This window comes from Abramis brama (assembly GCF_963993115.1).
Source record: "Abramis brama genome assembly, chromosome: 11".
NCBI classification, from domain to species: Eukaryota; Metazoa; Chordata; class Actinopteri; order Cypriniformes; family Leuciscidae; genus Abramis; species Abramis brama.
This window is the reverse complement of record NC_139973.1, coordinates 37,000,859-37,023,780: the sequence shown is the minus strand read 5'-3', so window position 1 is coordinate 37,023,780 and position 22,922 is coordinate 37,000,859. Positions and strand designations below refer to the sequence as shown.

General features: G+C 38.4%; 1 protein-coding gene across 5 annotated transcripts in view; it reads left to right on the top strand.

Annotated features, from left to right (window-relative positions):
- The window catches only part of pcdh9 (protocadherin 9), a 262,609-nt gene that overhangs the window by 157,404 nt on the left and 82,283 nt on the right, over nucleotides 1-22,922 (top strand). For 2 of the 5 annotated variants that reach the window (XM_084129960.1, XM_084129959.1), the window contains one exon: nucleotides 14,929-15,004. The exons of 1 other annotated variant lie outside the window; for it this stretch is intronic. In XM_084129960.1, the coding sequence (XP_083986086.1) occupies nucleotides 14,929-15,004 (76 nt within the window). Of the gene's footprint in view, nucleotides 1-14,802; nucleotides 15,005-22,922 lie in introns of all 5 variants that reach the window. 2 more of the 5 variants (XM_084129958.1, XM_084129957.1) reach the window with 1 other exon arrangement.

Genomic DNA, 22,922 nt, shown 5'->3' with positions numbered 1-22,922 from the left:
TAGTAGAACAAAGTACACTGCATACATATACTGCACATGTTCTTAAAGTGTTTCCAGTTGTCAACCCACATAATAATCATCTGAGCATGAAGTCCTCTGCTTCCCCTGACTTCCAAAGCGAAGTGCGGTTCCCCTCACCGCATCTCAGCGGATTGGCTTGTTTTGCGTGAACGCTTCGTTGCTGTGCGGGCCGCTCGCATACATATGCATCTATCGTTGCCTGCACACAGGGTCTCTTCACGGCACGTGCCCGCTTGGGCAGCCCTGTGACGAATTTCCACTTCATCATCACGGCTCCCGGAGATGGCCGCCTGCGCAGAAACTCCACTGCCTGCATAAGTGATGTTATTTTTTTCCACTTGCTCCTGTAAAGCACTCATGCCAACCACATGACGGGATGAGATGCTGTTGTGATGGAATATTTGAATTTGGAATAATGCAATTCTGAGTAAGAATAATTGACAGTACTTTATTCAGAGACCTGCTCTGAAATATCATTTGGGATTAAACATTGGGAATGTTTACAGGTGCAAATTAGTTTTGAATGCAGGTTGCATTTTGTTATATTGCATTTCAACAGCGACATGAAATAATCTGTATGAACGTGGCTTTTTGACGTCCTATCAAACATGGTTCTGTACTTAAACTACCATTCAAAATATATTTTTAAGAAGTCTCTCATGCTCACCAAGGCTGCATTATTAGATTAAAAATTAAATTGTGAAATATTTTTATGATTTAAATGAAATGTATTTATTCCTGAGATGCAAAGCTGAATTTTCAACATCATTTCTCCAGTCTTCAGTGTCACATGAAACATTTCTGATTATTATCAATGTTGAAAACAGTTGTGCTGCTTTTTTCCCTGGTACTCCATTCAGAGATAAGCACTTTGGAAATGTTCACATGTGCTTATTTAGGGCTCGACATTAACGCTTGTCCGCTTGTCCGGGACAAGTGGATTTTTTGAAGGGACAAGTAAAAGATCATTTTACTTGCCTGACCGGACAAGTAGCCTGATTAGAACGTCAATTACAAAATAATAATAATAATAATAATAACTAGGGAATCACTAAAAAGAGAATGATTCTGATTTAGTTGCCCTTTAAAGGTGCAGATATTGCAATTAGCAGATTTAAATATATCAAAGCTGATTGAACACTGATGAGGATATTGCTTCAGAATAAATTATATTTACAACACACACAAAAAAATTTAATAATTCCGGACATGCAACTTTTTTACTCGGACAAGTGAATGACAGATTTACTTGTCTGAAGGACAAGCACATGAAAAGGTTTAATGTCGAGCCCTGGCTAATTAGGTTTAACAGAATGCATGCTGTTGCATGAATTTCGCTATACATGTTTTATAGAGAATAAATATGTTTGTGCATACTGTATATTTATTCTGATAGTGTTTTATAAATGTGGCCTAACAAGAGAAAATAATCATATGAGAGGAAGTACTTTGATGTAAAATTACTCGAGGTGAAGTTAATAAATGTAGAGAAAAGGGACGTGAGCGAGTATCTAACGTTTGCTGTGACTGTCTATCTAAACTGGATTACGTTCAATCCCTGCGATTATGGTTCTGGAGAGGTGTGCTTGCCTGCGGAAAGATGCAGATTACACTTATTATACGTGCGAAGAGATGTCCGCGGGCACTCTAACATGTTCGCATGTGCCGATTTGCAGGGAGCTGTGCGAACAACATCCATCCATACAAATGACTCGTTCCGTTTTACCTCCCTAATAGGCTGGCAGATGTGCCGAACACCCACCACCCCCTCCCCCCCTGCCCTATCTGATAATGGAAGCCAGGAGGAAACTGGGTAGACGGCCAGGAAAAGCAGCAGTTTGTCAATGCTAATCCTATACAACGCTCCATGTGACGGGTTGCAAATGTTCGACTGCCAATAGCAATATAATTGAGCTTTCTTTCAATCTCAGGCTCGTCAGGTTGCCACGGCTGCCCGGGTTCCCCACGTCGCCATCGGCCCTGTGCGTGAGCCGGCGAATTAGGGTGGGAGACATGATTCTGCTTTTCTGTAAGCAAATAGGTTTAGCACCTGGCAACACTAAACACTACATTATCCCTTCATCGCTAGGGGAGACAGGCGCTTCAGTGTGAAAATGCTCCTCTCTGTCTCTCCTTGCCTTCTCTTGTGCTGTGTTTGCGACTTGTATTTTTGTCATACTCTCCTTTCCTTGGACGCTTTTTTTCTCTCGTAATCTCAGTCTGTCTGGGTCTGATGTGCGTTCCTGTTTTCGGGACGCTGGCCGGAGCGAGTGCAGTGACATTTGGTGGACGTGTCATCCCCAGTGTCAGGATCCATTTTCCTCTTGTTGCCTTTCTTTTCCTTCCTGTGCATCTCCCCCTCACTCTCTCAACCTCTTCGCAAATTCAATCCATTTCCATTAGACAGCCGTCTGCCTGCCCTTTTCAGGTGCTGCTGTTTTGGACGGGTGGGAACGGCCGGGTCAGGGCATGTTCTCATAAAGGGCCTAACTGAGGGTCTGCTCCCAGTTAAACATGGGGCGCTGTTCAGCCCATAGAGCACAACAGTCAGGTTCTGGAAGTAAAACATCCTTTCATTTTCTTTTCCAAACAGAAGTTAGCAATACTATTTAAATCTTTTTAAGACAGATCTACCAGCTCTAAGATAAATGGATAGATATATCTATTGATATAAGCTTGTGTAGAAACCACAGATTGATTATCTATCTATCTATCTATCTATCTATCTATCTATCTATCTATCTATCTATCTATCTATCTATCTATCTATCTATCTATCTATCTATCTATCTATCTATCTATCTGTCTGTCTGTCTGTCTGTCTGTCTGTCTGTGTCTATTCATCTTTCGTTCCATCCATCCATCCATCCATCCATCCATCCATCCATCCATCCATCCATCCATCCGTCATTATAAAGTATCCACACAAAATAATTCCACAAGGGCATGTTATTTAGTCGTTTTCTTGCCTTAAAAAGAGATTACATTGATTTAATTTATTTTAATTAATTCAATTTGAGTGGTCAATTCAGTTAATTGACAGCCCTGCTTAAAACAAAAAAATAAGAAAACACTTCCAGAACTCATTCTCACCAGCGCTGCTGCTCCTCTGAAAAGAACAAGTCCTTTGCATTCAAGACCAGGCTAGAGAGAGTCAAAACCCTTGCAAATCCAGAATGTTATGTGGTCGTTTGGAACAGAGACAGAACCCTGAAGCCCCTCGGCTCAGACTCTGAGGGCATCCAGTGCGAGAGTTCGGAATGTGTCAAAGCGGATCTCCATCATTCTGATGCATTCCTTCTCTGACCACATCTCTTTGTAGGGCGGTTAAGAGCAAAGCAGCGTAGGGTGCAGCACTTCTCTCCAAGAGCACTGCTGCTTCACCTCGTGTCACGGCCCGTTTCAGATGATGGCTTGTCATTCAAGGAACTCCTGACACATCCTATCTGCATCTCTTTTGCAGCAGAGCTTGCGCTTCAGTCTCCTCAGAGCGAGAGAGAGGGAACCTCAGCATGTCGAGCGGTATTTGTATAGCACGAGAGCGCCCATTGTACGCCGTTTAACCTCAGTAAAGAGGCCTTTGCAATATTTCAGGCCGTTATGAAATTGCCTCATGCCCCAGGTCTCTGCTTGGAGAAAAAAATAAATAAGAGGAAATAGACAGAAGCACAGACCTTTTCTGAAGACTCTGGCCTTTTCATCGCTGAGGTATGGAATAGGATGGATGTTTGTTGTTGTTGTTGTTGTTTGATGGGGTTATTTTTTCCATGATAGGTTGATTTCTCAGCACACCTGCACCTTCAGTTTGTTTACCTTTAATAAGTCAGAGCCTGGGGACAGTTGTTTGTGTGAGGGTATTGTCCCGCTTTTTGAGGGAGGTGTTGTTTTTGTCCATACAGTCATCCAGTTTCTTTACTGTAAGGAGCAAAATCATATTTTGTACGGTGTCACTAATAAAGATCCAGTCAGCTCTAAGCTAGAATTTGGCAACAGTAATAAGATTATACGTTAATAACAATATCCATTAAATGTTTTGGGTCTGCTTACCAGCCACTGTGGCTAGTGGTTTTCCAATGTTACTAGCCACTCAGCAATTTTGACATTAATACCATGGGTAAAAACTGCCGTTTAGATATTTTTAATATTATCTCATAATTTTGCAGCAGGTATACTAGGCTGCTGTCACTTTAAGAACTGACGTGTTTACGTAAATACTCGCCAAGACCGGCATTTTGACATTTTTATTGTGTGTATTTGACTCTTTAACAATAAGCAGCAAAAATCACTCAATTTAGTACTGAGAGTCGGCACTTTAAGTCACCCATGATTTTTGTAAATAAAATCATATTTTAGACATATTGAGGGAAACAAAAGTGGCTGCCGTAGCATCAAGTACAAAAAGTGTTTCACATCGGCTGCTTGCAGCTTCGTTGACTACAGTGGAAACGATGTGATTTTTGTGTCTTGATGTGCCGCATACTGTACGTCCGCCACTGACTCCGTGATATGCTAATGTGCCTCGGTGTTGCAGATTGAAAGATGCAGACGCTCTTCCAGATCTTTAAACCTTTTCACTCTCTCTGAGGGAAACAAGACAGATGGTAGTGCTAAAACAGAAGGGGGGAATAAGTAAGAGGAAGGGTAAGAGGAACAAATCAGTCCGTCAGCAGTACAGAGCGCCTCGGCCATCTTCAGTGCATCTACAGTAGTAGATATAGTTGTATATTTCAACAGAGTGCATGCAGAAGCATTATGAGTAAATTCACAGGCAATAATAGCTTAAGGTAAAGAGGCACTTACAGGAACCATAGCTGTGAATGAGAGAGAAGGAGAGATAGAACAAAAGAGCTGAGCCATTGTCTGGCCTGTCGGCTTGCTGAGAGAAATGAGTCAAGTGGCACTGCATCGATTTACATCACATCTCTAAAACACGTTCTCATTGAGCAAATAAGCGTTATTTCAGCGGGTCTAGAGTTTTTACCTCTCGAATCGCTCTACATGGACTTAGCGCCGTATGAAGTGTGCTCACGATCAATAAGGGCTATATTTACTCGGCATGCGAAACTCACGTTAACATCTTGCACGCGGTGGTTTGCAGTCAAAAACTTGTGTGGGAATATTAAATGACATGATGTGTTGTTCACACGTGCCGGTTCTCACATTGATCTATGCTGCAGTGCATAGAGCCGCTAGCCTGCTGAAAACGTCTTGTGTGGTTCACACTAATGTGGTTAGATGGTCACCCAGCCTGGTTAGGCTTGTATGTTTTGATGGTTTTAGGTTTAACATTGCATGTTTACTACAACTGGAACAACATTTTTACCGTTTAGCATTCAGAATTGGAACCTACCGTTTCAAACCGGAGTACGGTTTATGAAAATATGTTGGAATGACGCTCTAGCAGCTTCAAACTCTTTCGTTTTCTTGGCTCCACTGCTGGAGATATAATCGGGTTGTTACAGTCACTCCATACTGAGAGCGCGCACACGCACACACACAGTGAAGCACACAGTGAGAAGCTGTTAGCGTGTAGCTAATGCTTTGAGGCAGATCAGAAGAGGGTTTCAGAGCTAGCCTTTACACTGCAGTGTTGAGGACTCGCTGAGTCCTCAGTGCCGGACGCTCACAGCTGGGCTCAGCGCCAGAGAGGAAAAAGAGTATAGCGAGAACAAAGATAAAGAGAGCTTGTTGGCGAAGGAATGCAGGAAAATTCTGGTTCAAGAATGTGGCAAAGTACAATTAGCCCAGAGGGAACAACGCTAATCACTTCCCTTTGTATTTCTGCTAAAATACCACACTTGCTACAGCTATTAGTGGTTCTTGCCTGACCAACACCAGTGTTATTATCACTCTTAATATTATTAGGGTTTGGGTCAGTGGTGTGTTACACATCCTGCACCATTTCTGCTTCAGTTGTTAATTATACCTCAAACTGTGTGTTTTTGACAATAAAATGGGCAAAATATCCCATAGGCATACACTAGTTTGGGGTCGGTAAGGTTTTTTAAAATGTTTTTGAGAGAAGTCTCTTATGCTCACCAAGGCTGCATTTATTTGATCAAAAATACTGTAAAAACAGGAACATTATAAAATATTATTGTTATTTAAAATGGCTGTTTTCTATTTGAATATATTTTCAAATGTAATGTATTCCTGTGATCAAAGCTGAATTTTCAGCATCATTACTCCAGTCTTCAGTGTCACATGATCCTTCAGAAATCATTCTGATATGATGATTTGCTGCTCAAGAAGCATTTTTGATTATTATTATCAATGTTGCAAACAGTTGCGCTGCTTCATATTTTTGTGGAAACCTGAAATAGAAATATATATAATTTTTAACGTTATACATATCTTTACTGTCACTTTTGATCAGTTTAATGCTGGAAAAAATATTGATTTAGTTCACCAGAAAAACTTACTGACCTCAATCTTTTGAACAGAAGTGTACATTGAATCCATATCTATAGACCAAGACATGAAAAAAAAAGGGGATAACCACCTAACAACTGCAAAACAAGCTAAACAAGCTTTATTGATTATAAAAATAGCAAGTTCCTTACAGTATAGAAACTGGATGACTGTATGGACAAAAACAACACCTCCCTCAAACAGCGGGACAATACCCTCACACAAACAACTGTCCCCAGCCTCTGACTTATTAGAGGTAAACAAACTGAGGGTGCAGGTGTGCTGAGAAATCAACCTATCATGGAAAAAAAAGTGACTAATAGCAAGTTACTTCATTTTAAAATGAAGTAACTAAGGTATTCTGGCAGACACTATGGTTACTTACTCCCCATGGTAATTTCTTTAAGGAGAATTCACTTGAGGGAATTCATGTATTTAGTTATTCCATACATTCATATAGTGTTGATAAGGTCATCTGAATTACTCTTTTATATTTGCATCTGCACATTTTGTTGCACTAAGCAACTGAGAGGCTTCAGAAATGCTTAAAAAAACCTCTCTCTTTCTTCCTCTCTCTCTCTCTGTCTCTCTCTCACAAACACACACACACACACCACCAGGACATTTCTTCTATTTCCTCCAGGATGAGACTACACATGCTTTCACGCTGAGGTCCAAGTGTCCAGAGGAGCTCTGAGCAGCACACTCAGGATTTAACAATGGAAACACAATGCAAGCACAGCGCATGTTTTATTCACTTTTTCTCTCAGCATGTTAGAGCAGTTTCGGGGCTTGGAGGGTCTGTTCTACGAGGGTCTGGCCCTCTTTAAAGCTGCCGTTCCATGAATACGTTGACCAGTGTGTGTGTGTTTGTGTGATGAAAGAGGTTTTGAGCCGGTCCTGTCCTGTAAAAAAGGACGTAACGTGAGCAGTAGGGGTGTATCGGTCGCCCTCATCCGTGCTGTAGCTCATTATGACAGATGACGAAAATCCTAAAGATCTTTTCTGTGACTGCGGATGACTGCAGATTGGCCCGGGCCGGCGAGGCCAATGAAAGGGCCCGTATGATGGGAGGGAGGTCACAGCGCTCTGCCTGTAATGAGGAGCAAGGGGATCATTACGAGAGAACACATGCGCTGAGAGCCACACTACAGAGAACGAACCGAACGAGGCCTTCGGCGCTGCACGCAGAACCCTTCTCTTCTGATGTGAGATGGAAACGAGGTGGAGAGAGAGCAGAGACTAGATAATAGAGAAGGGGGAGGGAAAATGATGCGATTTAAGTAGATAAAAAAGAATAGACTATGAAAAGAAAGAGGTCCACAAAAGGCAACGCGTGCAGCGTCCATCTTCATCTGCTGCAGTAGCGCACTCACACCAACAGAGGGCAGACAGCCTTTTATTATGACTCCAGACATCTCCTGTGTCGGTGCTCTGTTTCACTCCATAAAAACACCTCCATAAAGCAGGATATATATCTCTCGCGTATAGAGCTTCAGCAACAGTGATGCTTTCAAAAAAAAAGTGCCTGTGTGTGTACTGTATCTATATATCTAGTATTTCACAAACACTCTTGGCAGTTCTCCCAAGTTATTCTTGCAGTCAGGTTTAACTGACTATCTTTTTCCCCAGAGAAAAGCCACAAACAAGGATGCAGGAAGAGATAAACAACTATAAATGACAGATCTCTTCTGAGCAATTGTTAAAAAGAGAATCCCTTTTATTGGTTCAAGTTTGCAGTTCAGGTAAATAATAAAGCCATGCGTTTTAATGAGTCTGACTGTCCAGTTCATATTCAGCAGTGAACACATGGCACTGTTTGGTTCTTCAAGATCTCACGTATTGCATCAGTGTGTTCGAAGATTTGACCATTTTGAAAATCTGTGTTTGTGTTTTGAGGTATGGTTACTGTAAAGAATGCAACACTTCTAGTTTATTTATTTATCTGTCAGTTCACTGTTCTTTTTTTAATTTTATGTAGTGTTTTATTTTGTTTTATCCTTTTTTTTATAAGGCCACGCATAACAAGCCGCAAGTAATAGCATGGATTTAAGGATGCATTTATTTCATATATTTTTCTATTGAACAATTTAAAGTGTTTTTATTTTATTTATTTGAATAAGGTCACTCATAACAAGCAGCCAGTCCATGCGCATATTTATGTTTTATTACAAGTTATGTATTTATTTTACTGTCTTTGTATTATTTCACAAAACTCAGTTTTTCTCTCTCATCAATTCAGTCTGCAAGTTCTAGATTTTCTGCATTCATTTAGAGAGAGAACCTAATGGATTTAAACGTAGTCAAATATAAATATAGCTGACACTGGACATGTGTTGGACAAATTGAGAACACATTTTTAATCAATTAACAACCACGGAACAGAGATGATGGCGAATGGCAGACTTTCCAATGTTACGGTATAAAAACTAGCCATACTCTTGTCCTGTGTTGCATTGGCAGAATAATTCATAAGCATTAACATAACTAAGGCCCGGTTTCACAAACAGGGCTTGGATTAAACCAGGATTAGGCCTTAGTTTAATTAGGACATTTAAGTAGCTCTTATAAAGTGCTCGTGTGCATCTTGAAACAAAATTATGTTTGCTTTCAGTTAAAAACATGCATTTTAGTCAGGACTAAGCTTAAGCCTTGTCTGTGAAACCGGGGCGAAAGTAAGAACAGTTCTCTATTTCTAATCATAGTTGTGTGGCGTAGGATCATCTTGTGTGTGTTGCCTCGTGTTGTTGTTGTGTAGACACAAGAGCCGCGTTGTTTCAGCAGGTGATGAGGTGTTGTTGGATTGGATTATTTTCTCAAGTGTGCGAGGTTGGAAGCAGCAGTGAGGTGGTCGACGTTCCCTCTTTTTCCTTGAAGAATCTGAGCAATCGTCTTGCAAATGAAAAGCACACCGGGGCTTCTATGGAAATATCCACGCTGAGACCAAACCTCAAACTGTCAAAATCTTGCCCTTTTTCTTTCATGTGTGCGTCTACCTACACATGTGAGTCATTATGTGGCTATATTAATCACTGTGTCTGAGTGATTTGCTGATTGCGCTATTACGGCTTTCTTTTCTTTTTTTAAGTGTGTGTGTTGGTTTAGCAAGCACACACTCCACAATGCCAACTAGCTAAAACGAGTAGCGTTTCATACTGGATGTACATGCTTTTTCTATCCAAATCAGGGGTTCATGGTTTGATTGGTTAGACCCTTCACTATTCAAAAGTTTAGGGGCAGTAAGAAGAAATTAATACTTTTATTCAGCAAGAATCCATTAAATTGATCAAAAGCGATATTAAATGCAAGTGTATGTTATGAAAGAGTTCTATTCTAAATCAATCTTTCTGTTCATCAAAGAATCCTGAAAAATATGGTTTCATAAAGCAGGGAAACTGTTTTCAACATTGATGATAATAATAATAATAATAATGTTTCTTGAGCTGCAAATCATCATATTAGAATGATTTCTGAAGGATCATGTGACACTGAAGACTGGAGTAATGATGCTGAAAATTCAGCTTTGATCACAGGAATAAATAGTATATTCAAATAGGAAACAATCAAATTTTACTCTGTTTTGACCAAATAAATGCAGACTTGTTGACCATTAGAGACTTCTTCAAAAACATTGAAAATATTACCCACCCCAAACTTTTGAATGGTAGATACTGTAAGCAAAAATCATGATTCTCATGTTCAAAAGTAGCTGTGTATTCTGACTAAATTAAATGTAAGATGATTAAGTTATTGTGGCATAAGTAAGTATTCCTAATCTCTATTGTTCATGGCAATGTTGTTCTGCGTATCTGAAACCGACGCTACTTTCACGTCTCTCTTATATCATGCGACATCCAACATCCAATTTTGAGTTATCGTAGTGTTTTCTTAGCAGAAGCTTTATGGTAATATAGAGGTAAAATTATAAAAGTGATTCTAAATCAAATAAGTTTTTCATATTTAACATCCACACAGGTGATTATTTTACACTCGTGAAAGGCCGACTGTAAATTATGCGTGAGATATGTCTTCAGTGGCTGTTTTTTTGCACATTCATTTCGTTGCAGAAATTATCCCTGTAAATTTCACACCTGGTTATGACAGGCTGGATTCAGGTGCGAAAGAGAGCGCTGTTTTCCGACAGCATGCTTCCCGCGGTGGGAATCAAGGATGTTGTTGGGGAGAAACACTGAGGGATGGAGGAAACGGAAGGTGTGCTTGCCAATGAATCGTCCCATGAGATCCAGACAGAAACAGCAGTCTATTATGTCTCAGACATGTAGCATCCGACTGCAAAAAACAAAAAACAAAAAAAACTCCTCATTCATATTGAGGAAAGAGGATACTGACCCAAAATGGGAAATGTTCTCGATTCGGACTTAATTCATCATGTTAAGAACAGCAGGGAATGAACTCTAGCCAGATTTGTTGTGCCTCCGAGAGAATTACGGAAGATGCTCTGAGGTTTTGTGACATTCTCTGGAAAGTTCCAGCAAACTCTGGTGCTAATCTCTACACAGAGACCTGATCTGCCGCTAAACCGCGATAACAGTCCTCAGACGGCGATGACTTTTTGCCGAGCAGGAGGCTAGGTTAAACCCAGACTTAACGCAAATCCATTAAGCGCTACTCTGTTGGATGTGAAGCACTCATAAGCAAGCCCTGAAATTCCTCCTTAGAAAAACTGACATAAGCTTGAAATGTAGGAAATGTAATTCATTAAAGATCTGCATGTTCTCTGATTTGTTTATGCATGCCGTAATTGCCTATTTACTCGCAGCCAAAGATGTCTCCTTTTTTCTGAAAAGTGCTTTAGAGGCATCCACTTTCTTTTTTTTTTCTTTTCTTTCTTCGTTCCTGAGCCCCGAGTGAGGGAATCGGGCGGCATGATCGGGTCTGGCGTCTTTGAGTGGGAAACTTCTGTGACACTGATTCTGTGTGCTTTGACGAGGGAAAACATCTTAGCTGAAAGCGGCTATGTTTGCTTGGCGCCGGTGCCGTCGCCAGCGCGTTTGACCCGTTACAATATAAAAACACGCTGCTAATATGGGCTGACAAGCATGATAAGCCATGATTGCGTGTAAATTGGCAGTGGCGAAGGTTTAAGCTGGTCTTATGCTAATACAGCAGTGAGTGACTGCTGGGCAAAAGCACAAACACACACACACACACACACACACACAGATATGCCCATATTGACTTTCAGTGTGAGGCGGATGCACATGGGGTTCTGTATTAACTTTTTGGGATTTGAGAAAATGTACCATACACATGTCTTACTGGCCATAACGCTGTTTTGTGCACCCTTTTATTAAAAATATATTTTTGTACCATTGAAAATGGGATTATTTAGCTGTTTTTCTTTGCATATTTTTGATAAACAGTGCAGGTCAATGTGTCCCTCGAGATCAGCCAGTATGTCGAATTGTCACAAAAACAATTCCTCATATTTATGTTCTGGTGGCTTAATACGAGGAATATGTACATAAGATAAACCTATTTGTCCTTTTTCAGTAAAACATTCCTAAAATAAGATACTATATACTTATATGAGAAGCAAAATTGCATAAACCTCACTGTTTTTTGCTAGATATGATGCTATAGGCAATGTTTTTTTATAAGCACTTTTTGTTATACTGGTTGAAACTCTCTTCAAATCCTAATAGCAATCAATAATAAAAATGGTGTAAACTTACCAAACGGTTAGAAAGTCAATTTTTATTGATTACACCTGCTTTATAATAGAACTGTGTGATCGCATACCTGTGTTCATTTCATACTGGTTTGCACACCAATGCGTTTTGCGTATCGCACTGGGACATCGTTCAGGTCAGAAGGGTAGTATTTCATTCTGTAAGGTGATCTACACATAATATTGATATATATGAGAGATTAATATATCTTGTGGTTTTGGGAGAACCCAGGCATATCAAATGAATAAAATACTACACAGGACTCGTGGTTTATAGAGCACATAATATCCCTCATATATATTACTAAATGGTGTGTGAGACTAGTTGCAGTGGTGTCAATCAAACTCCGGATGGACAGTAAATCAAATGGAATATTGGCCACATTAAACAAGGTAATTGGTATGATATAGTTTATCGAGGAACTAATAGACACATAATGTGTTCATACAGTATATGCACACACATTCAAGCAGTTTAAAAGATCCGTCTTTTTGATAAAGACTCAATTTAACGCTGTGCCACCAACTCGATTGAGTTTATTTCACTTGTGAACTTATTCTAGAACTTTTCACAGCATATCTTGTTATTTCATGGTACTTCAAGCAACGAATGACTGGAAAATTGACAGTTTGTCTCTTGGCCTGAAACTTTCCCCCCATTAATTACTATAAGCAAATATTTCCCATGCTTACTTGCACGATGAATTTGTGATGCGAGTGGTCAAAAGGTGAACATGTCGGTGAAATAGTTCTGAGCCCCGAGATCTGAGAACAGAGCCACTCTGGTTTGTCCAGCTCAAGTGTTTTGTAGCTCAGGCTGTCGTGCTGAAGCTACTGTTCGGCGTTTCTTTTCTTTTTTTTTTACCTCTAATTGAATGTCACTTGCTTTCTGAAATGCTCCAAATTATATAATGAGGTCATTTGCATAGCGCTGAGATTGGCTGACCTTTGCTTTTGCCAATAATTACAGCAGAGTCGTCTAAGACAGTCGACAGAGATGGTGCGAAAAAAGACAACTTCCCGCTCAGAAAGGTTAGCGGAGAGCTCCGTACTGGACTTTGCGAAATGTCATTTAGAATTTCTTGGAGTATGCTCAAAATTAGCAAGTGATTGAGATCAGCAATGCAGAAATATTTTCTTTAAAAGCAACTTGGTTAAAACTGCACGTGTGGAATCATTCCCTAGTAATTGCGTGGGAGAGATTACGCGGACAGGCATGTTGGATTAAGCGTAATTCATTAAATATATAAACAATCAAAAGCTTGCAGATGCAGGACGGTTCACGCATGCTTTATTGTCAGACCCTTTCGACGGTGATGCCGGAACCTTCACATTGCTTTGAGCCTCTGTGCCCAGTGTGAGCACATGGCATGTGAACTAGGACGCTCTGGTCGGGCCGTGCCAACACAGCAGTGGTGTTCCTCTGATGCCCACCAGCGCTGTGGGCAGAGCCTGTGCCAACCAGCCGGCAACAGATACCTACAATACAGCAACTCAGAGAATAAACTACCGTTCAAAAGTTTGAGGTCAGGTTTTTTTTTTTTTTTTTTAAAAAAAGAAGAAATGTATACTTTTATTTGGTAAGGATGCATCAAATTGATCAAAAGTGACAATAAATGCATTTATAATGTTACAGAAATTACAAATAGTTTCCACAAAAATATGAAGCAGCTCAACTGTTTTCAACATAATCACAAATGTTTCCTGAGCAGTAAATAATCATATTAGAATGATTTCTGAAGGATCATGTGACACTGAAGACTGGAGTAATGAGTACTATTGTAATAAAGTAAAATAGTAATATAGATAATATATTTTAGCACTGAAAATGAGAATGTTGATAATAATAAATGAATCGTTGAAGAAAAAAATATTGTCATTTAGCATGCTTTTATCCAAAGCGACTCACAAATGACAATAATTTAATCATATCAGTATTATTGTAGTACAACTGAAATACTATTATAGCTTTTATTAACATTTTGAATTCGTTTTAGTTTTAAAAGGTTTTAGTATTTTTTGTGTGCTTTTGTCATTATTATAAAATATTTATGTAGAGTTTTTAATTTTTATTTCATCTTTAATTTTAGTTGTTTTAGTACTTCAAGTTAAACTAAATGAAAATGTAGATTTTTTTTATGGTGTTATCAAATAAATACATAATTTGCAGTCAAATAAATGCATCATTTGCAAGCAAATGAGACTTCTTCTAGAAACATTCAATAACCGTAATGACCCTGAACCTTTGAACAGTGTATACTTTATCTCTCTCCATCTCTCTCTCTCTCTCTCTCTCTCTCTCTCTAAATATAGTACAATTGCTCATCTTCTCACACACATTAAATGCTGTTATGTCTTAAGACTGTCATTTATTTTAGTGATTAACACATCATACCATTAGTGCATTCAGAGCGTATCACTGTGTGCATGATATCACACGCATGCTCTGTAGCGAAGAGAGCTTCGTACTGTGAAACGTGACTTGTGTTTGCTGTGCTCAGGGACAATTTTGACCAAATAAAACCCAAACCATCCTATTTGTTCATTTCTATAAAAGTGAACAAATACCCATTCAATTTGCAATTAATCATCAATCCGCTGAAAGTGGCTGGTTGATTGAGAAACACTGAGACAAGCATTAACGCGTGTCTCTGTCTCTCTGCTCTCTGGTGTTGTAGTCTCAGCGGCGCGTCACGTTTCACCTGCCGGACGGGTCTCAGGAAAGCTGCAGTGACAGTGGGCTGGGGGACCATGAGCCCGTGGGCAGTGTCCCGCTCCTCTCACACCCTCTCCCTCTGGTGCAGGCGCAGGACGACTTCTACGAGCAGACCTCTCCGGACAAGAGGACCGAAGCAGACGGAAACTCAGACCCCAACTCTGGTGAGTGTGTGCTGAAAGATGTGTTCTCTGAACTGAACCCAGCAGGAGGAGCTCAGCCAGAAAGGAAGATGAACATCTCAGATGATAGTTTTCATTATTCACCTTCCCATTCAATATGTACGACCATTTAATGTTCTGCAATAGCAGTTCCCAATGTAAATAGTGCTATCACGATACACCGAATGAAGTTTGCACAAGAGAATATAGCTGTAATAAATAAGAGATGGGTAGAGGAAAAATTGCATAATAATGCCTATTTGTGCAGAAATGCAGTATGCGCATTAAGATATTCAGAAGTAATGCTGTAAAAAGCTTTTATTGGCAAAGTTTATTGTAATGTGTTTTGCTTTACACACAGAACTCTGATACTGTGCATATTAATCAGAATATATGTGTTGTTTAATGTGTGCTGATCAGTGGGATACACTATAGATGGAGGCAGGAAATGGAAAGCAAGCGACTGACAAGATGTCTTGCACCTCTTGTGTCTGGTTAGGACTTTTAGACGGTCTTTCTAGACTTTTTTTTTACTTTTAGATGGCAAATGTTTCGATGGAAAAATGAGTTTGGTTTGTATGATTCTACTAGTAGTAGACGTTGTTTTATAGATGGTATAAATGGGTGAATCATATTTCACCCCAAAATCAAAAGGGAAATATTTTGCATTAAGATGATGAAGATAACTATTAGGACTAATAGTCGTCAAATAATGATTGAATACTCTCATAAAAAATAATACATAAATAAAACAATAAATGCTACCATAATATAAAAAAACACATTTAAATATCTTTAATATTTTTTGCATTGTGGTTATCAGATTTTTTGTTTTTGTTTGGAAGTACTACATTTTCCTAAAAAATAATATCAGAATATAAAACAACATCTTAGCTAAAATAGTTTAATAAATATATTCTTTTAGCAAAATATAATTTTTGGGGTGAAATACGACCTGAATAATGCTCAGAAATCTATGATTGAGATTTTGATTTGATTTGATTTGATTTATTTGACAATAAAAGTTAAAACAAGTACACTCAAGCCCAAAAGACCAATTCATACACATTTTAAAAAACTGTTGAGGATAAGATACACAAAAAAGCCACAGGCTTATTTCCATTGTGGTCCTCTGTATTCAAAAATGGACGAGCAGTTCATAATGGGAATGAAATCAAACAACACACATCAACATATCACATAATAACGTCTAAAAACATAGTTAAAAATGTTTTTAATGCAAAAAAAAAAAAAAAAAATGCATGCAAAACAAACGACAATTACAGAAAAGAAATAAAAGCAGTAGCGTGTGCGTGTGTGAAAGAAAGTAAGTTGAACTGAAGGGAAAACACTGTTTGTAGCATTGTTCATCTAAGCAATATCAACCACAAGAACCTTCATTCTCACCTTGAGGAAAACTAGGAAAGGTCGGTCAAAAGAAAACATCTTTGTCCTTAATATGTCACCGTAGGGTTTGAGGTCACTTCCTGCGCGAGAGCCGTGATGGAAGTATGTGTATTTATACGCTAATGGTCAGTCACGTCTCTCTGGGCTGAGAGTGTGTAGCTCTATCGTTCTCAGCACACACTTGATTTATTTAGCCATGATTTCCCTGTTGGGGTCTCATGCGGCAAAGATGTTCAGTTTTTATATTTCCAGCGACAGAACTCCGTGACCTACTTTTCCCATCACAGAGAGCCATAGATCTGCTCCGGCACCTGTGTCGCCCAAGGTCACAGATAGTTAACACGTGTGCGTTTGCGCCTTACGATTCATTTGAACAAGTTTTTGTACCGTATTGTGCACTAAGAAGAGTCTGTACAGTTTTTTGCAGAAGGATTTTTCATGCACCCTTTACTGGTCTCTAAAGATGAATGACACGCACATGTATCTGTGAGACTCCACATCTTTTCATGCCATTCATATGATTATTGAATGTGTGATCTAGTGCAGAGTGGCAAGACTCAAGTGTATCCTTTTAATTTGAGGAGAGAGGAGGGGGGAGCTCAGAAACAATCATTTGCATAAGGTAGGTGATAATTGCTCTTTTTAATGGAATTGATGGTGGTGTACACACCAATTATCTACAAGCTCTTAAGCCTGGTAATTAATTAGCACACAAATGGCCGTGGTGCCATGGAGACCGGCGCATAATCAAATATTGGACACACACAGGGGCTATATTGGGAGCATCACTAGGCTCGGATGGCAACATCAATTAGAGGTCAGTAAGAGATGAGATGAACAAATCCGACTGAGTTTCTTTTACGTCAGAGATTTCAGTAGCACAGGGAATAGAAAACTCTACTTTTGCAACTTCCAAATCAAATGTAAAGATTTCATTGACTAAGTTTATAGACAGCTGGGATGGATGTTCCCACCAAAGTCAAAATTTAAAGATTAGACATTTCAGACAAACCGGCTGAAAGATGGACGGCTTGTTTCTTGAACCCTGAGCGAATGAAGTCTGCTCGCATCGGCCTTTGATATCAAGCCTTGTCCATGGCCTCAGTATGGATTGGTGTGCATTGATAAAAGTCTGAGATGTTCATACACACACCAGTTTCATTAATTAAGCATATCAAAAAGTTGATCTAGACTCCTGCAGCACAGACCGTGAGAGCACTGCAGTGCAGCAAAAACTGTTTGTTACTCAACTTGAGAACCGGCTTTTCTTTGAAGTGTGTGTGTTTGGCCTGGTAAACCTTACATTATGGGGACAAAATGTGCCCACACAGATGGCAATATCCAAAATCATTGTCCTTGAGGGGACGTTGTTTTGGTCCCCATGTGGAAAACAACTTATAAATCATACTAAGAGTTTTTTTTTTTTGTTAGAGGATAGAATATACAGTTTGTACAGTATAGAAATCATTGTCTGTGAAAGAGTTTGGGGTTGGTAAGATTTTTAATCTCTTAAAGTGTATTCAGCAAAGACATATTAATCAAAATGACAGTAAAAGCTGTTGATTTTAACTTATATTCATCAAAGAATCCTGAAAAAAATGCATCACAGTTTCCACAAAAATGTCTTCAACATTGATAAAAATAAAATTAAAATTCTTGAGCAGCAAATCATCATATTAGAATGATTTCTGAAGGATCATGTGACACTGAAGACTGGAGTAATTCAGCTTTGATCACTGGAATTAATTACATTTTAAAATATGAAAAGAAAACCGTTTGAATAATATTTCGCAATATTACAGTTTTTACTGTATTTTTCATATGAATAAGTGCAGACTTCTTTCAACAAAAAACTTTTAAATGGTAGTGTCTGAAGGAAATCAAAAGTTCAGTTACACAGTTTAGAGTCAGTATACACAAATGAAGGACACAGAATGCTGCGATTAACTAATCAGAATCCATTATTCTGAGAGCCATGTATTAATACACAGGGAACATTGTATTCAAGGTCACAGAATATGTGAAAACTTGAGCTTTACATCTACCTAAATCCAGAAATGTCACACAATGCTCTTTCTGAAGCGCAGTTAACAATAGCGGTGAACACTCTGTGGGTCTTCTGAGCTCAGATGCCATGGAACGCTGATTTCTAGTGTGTGGAGCCATTGTGTGCCGCGCACAAATCTCTCTATGCCCGCATGCTCCGCGAGTTCAGCGAGCAGTCTTCTGTAAAAACTGGCTGTGAGGATTAATTTGTCAACTTCTGATGATCTGTACCAACCACAGGGGAACTGAGGGTTGCAGGTTGTTGTGCAGACTGAATTAATCTCCAAAAGTTGCGAGCATTTCTCTTTTTATTTCCTTTTCTTCGGTGTTCACCCCTGCCCGAGCATTAAAGTTGTTTGTTACCTCTCGCAGTCGTCACGTAGAACAAGAAGCTTTTGGGTTTTTGAACGCTGTTGACAGGACTGGCAACGTCAATTCCTGAAGAACACAGGGAAACATGTATCTGAGTGGGTTCCATTTGGACTCGGCGGGAGATCCCGACATGTGTAGGCTTCAGAAAGCTGATTTCCTTCACCGCGAACAAAAGCAACCCTCTGAGATGATAATTACGGGATATGGTTAAGCTCTACAATTCGAGGGTTTGGAAAACAAGGTGACGCATTTTTAAGAAGCGACTGCGAGCTAATGGACAAGCCGCAGCAGTTGTGTTTGTGAGCCACTGCGTGCCTTATACTTCCTTTGGCATTCAGAAGTGAATTTATTCTACCTTTATTCTGTGCAGCTGTTGTTAATTGCGAGTACATATGCATTAGTATCTAATTAGCAATTATGCAGATTGACTAATTATTTTTATGCTTTCAATCAAAAGGTAGTACTAGCGGGTGCTAATTGTAGGTCAGCCTTCCATGCGCCACTACTTTATTCTGACATTTCAAAAATAACGTGTTTATCAAGATGCAAGTTTGCGTAAGATTTTCTGACATGACTTTATGTGTGTAATTTAAAAGCTCGAAAGGCTAATTCTAATCTTATGGGCATTTGCAAAAGCATTTTAAATGCTTTGCAATTTCATCGTCCCGTGGAATAATTACCTACATTCATTCTCAGGTTGCTGCACTGCAGATGTACAGTTTAATTTGTAATCTAATAACTCTGGGTTATAATAAGTGGTTGAGATGGTGGTGGCTATTTAAATACACAAGGTGCACATACAATAAACCATAGCTGTTTATTTATTTATGCGTGATTCAATGCCTTGGGTTTATAGTTCAGTTCAGATCATTAAAGATTAAATCGTCTGAAGTGGTATTCTCTTTTAGGGGGTTCCTGGGTAAACGATCGGCATGTTTAGTGAAGCGTGTGTTGCAGAAAACTCTATTAATTAAACCTTACAGTATTTAAATGTTAAACCACAGATAACTTATTTGTCCTTGATTTGGGGCATGCATTATGCTGTTTGTTACATCGGAACTGGTTAAACACACTTCCAAAGCGATCTTTTCTTCTAGCGAGTCCGTTTACTAGAATAAATGGATTGCAAATCGTCGTACCACTCCATTCTTTTCTTTTAGTTTTGCTCCTATTCTTGAGAGTTTGGTTTTATAAAGTGCCTTTAAATAAAACATGTACGGTTTGTGTGCTACAAGACCCCATGAGAGCGAAAATCCTCTCATATTATTCAAGAGCACAGCTTCCGTTCAGGGAAGTTAATGGTGGAGTGTAACGGAAGGATGTGTCGTGTTTTGTAACCGTTTTGAAGACTACAGGATGGAGCGGAATGCAGTTCGTGAGCCGCCATCCTCACAGCGGCAGACGCCATATAAAGACGCTTCGTGGAAACCTGACGTAAAACAAGCTGAAAAATGCAAAAGATTTTTAAATAATACATCGATAGATAAAAGTAGAACAAAATGATCTGATGTGACAATCACAGATGGGCGGAATAATGTGGGTGAATATGTTTTCTTGTGACAATTTAGCAAAACATCTAACTATATAATTGTGCATAGTTTAGATTTTATTTATTTTTATTTATTTTTTATATATTTTTTTAAAATTCTTTTTCTTTTTATATTTTATTTTATTTTATTTTATGCATGTACAAAACTGAATTTTGCATAATGTTTGGCTTATGCAGTTAATAATAATAATAATAATAATAATAATAAAGATTATCTTTATTACTTATTTTATTTATTTATTTTATGCTTGTACAAAACTGAATTTTGCATATATTGTTTGGCTTATGCAGTTAATAATAATAATAAAGATTATCTTTGTTATTTATTATTTTATTTTATTTTAGAACTATTGCATATGCTAGGCTAGTAAATCAAACTTGTGTTGTTTTATGCATGCACAAAACTGAATTTTGCATTTTATTATTTAGCTTATGCAGTTAATAATAATAATAATAATAATAATAATAATAATATTTAATGCAAAATTAATAATAATAATAATATTTGAAACATTAAATAAATATATATATATATATATATATATATATATATATATATATATATATATATATATATATATATATATATATATATATATATGGTTTTTTTTTTTTTTTTGTTATTGCAATGACCTCTTAAATTATCTTTATTTTGGAGGGTTTCTATTGATGTATGGTTCTGATTCATTTAATAAGTTACTTAACATATCACATTTTTATTTATTTATTTTAAACCGATCGGTGGCAAATATTAATACTTTCGATGTTTGAATTTATGGACATATTGATATTTATGTACAATAAGCAATACTGGTACAGTGTTGCGTTAAGAGCAGCTGTTGGGTCTCCATCTTTCCCATTGTGTTTCTAAACAGAATCAATAACAACACCTAAATAATTCAATAAGAACCGAAGCAGTGAGTCATGGAAGCTAAGCGTGTTCACACTCCCTCTGTGGGAGAATATTCACACGGTGACAGGCGACACAGTACTTAAAGAGGAGTGTGGAAAAGAAGAATCATCCATGAATATCAAGGAGGACAGGAAGAGGGGAGGTGCCCGGGAAAGAAGGTGCATTTGTGGAGTAATGAGGATTCAAGGCAAATACGACGCTGTCAATCATTTGCCTTTGTGGAAATACTGAAATTAATTACCCCACGTTGGCAGGATGCCATGTTTGCTGTGCATGACTGGTAGTGCTGACAGCGGGCCAGGAGTGAGATGAATGAGTGATCGCAGGAAGGAGAGAGATTATGACTGTTTGACTGATGAATTTCCATTTAATGTGGCAAAAAGAGAATGGTGGGTGTGGTAGAGTTGTGTAGTAGAGAGAAGTATTGTTCATGTTGAAATAATAACACTCGGCCTGTCTGAGACTCCAACATGCCTCAAACATCACAGCCTTCAGGGTCAAATGTTTTTGATATAATAATGTTAAATGTGAATATGTGTAATAGCTCTCATATCACTCTATGTCCTTTCACATAATACAGAAATTTCAATGCAAATTAATATTTCATATTCAATTATGTATTTGGTAAGTAGTCAGGTTATAAGTTGGATGATAATGTGGAATTAGCTGTACATTATCAGGTTTATTATTACTTAATATTATAGATATTGAGTAATGCATATTCATAGAAATGTCAAATATATCTTCCGTAGCCTTCAAATGGTCCACCTGACTCACAAAAGCTGTTGTGTTTATGGTGTATATATGCATGCATTTACCAACACATGCATTTCTTTCATGTTTTTTAGGATAGCTGGCAGCATCCAAACGCTTAACTTTAATTGTATGCAGTACCACAGCAAGGGGAAGGGCCCTTTTATGCAATTAACTAATTAATCTAATTACCAAGTTCATAATTAATTGTGTAATTAAAAGATTTCTTTGCGATCCCACCTACAGCGTGGAAGTGCCACTGTCGCACAAACTATCAGAGCTTCTGTTCACATTGTCAACAGGGTCTGATTACACGAGGCAAATCAGATTCAATCAACTGCTTTTAGCCTTGATTATTTCAGTTTAATTTGTTGATGCTTTGAGAAAATTGTGCTTAAAAAGCTGCTGTAGTAAAGCACATGTATGTAGTTAAGGTTTAAAGGGTTTAAGGTCTTGATGTTGGGCTCTATTAGAGCAAGTTTTCATGTTTAAATGTTTAAAAACACATTTTTTTCCACATTTGACATTATTACAGCTCCTCTCTTCCGTCTGTCAGTAACGCTCTGTTTAGTTCCTTTCTTTATGAAACCCCTCCTTCCGAAAAGCACAATGTACTCTGATTGGTCAGCTGGAGCAGTGTGTTGTGATTGGTTCCTGACTTATAATGATTTTCTTCCCACTTCAGGTTATTTACTAAGATTTCAACACTGACTGTGCTCAAAATGGAGCTTCAAATACTGACAAATACTGACTACTGAAAGCTCTCTAGTGTAATGATTTTAAATCAGATTTTTAACCGATTAAAGGTAGGGTAGGCAAATTTGGGGAGGCTAGCAATAGCAAGCTAGCTTTGAAAGCATAAGATCCCACCCTTCCTTCAG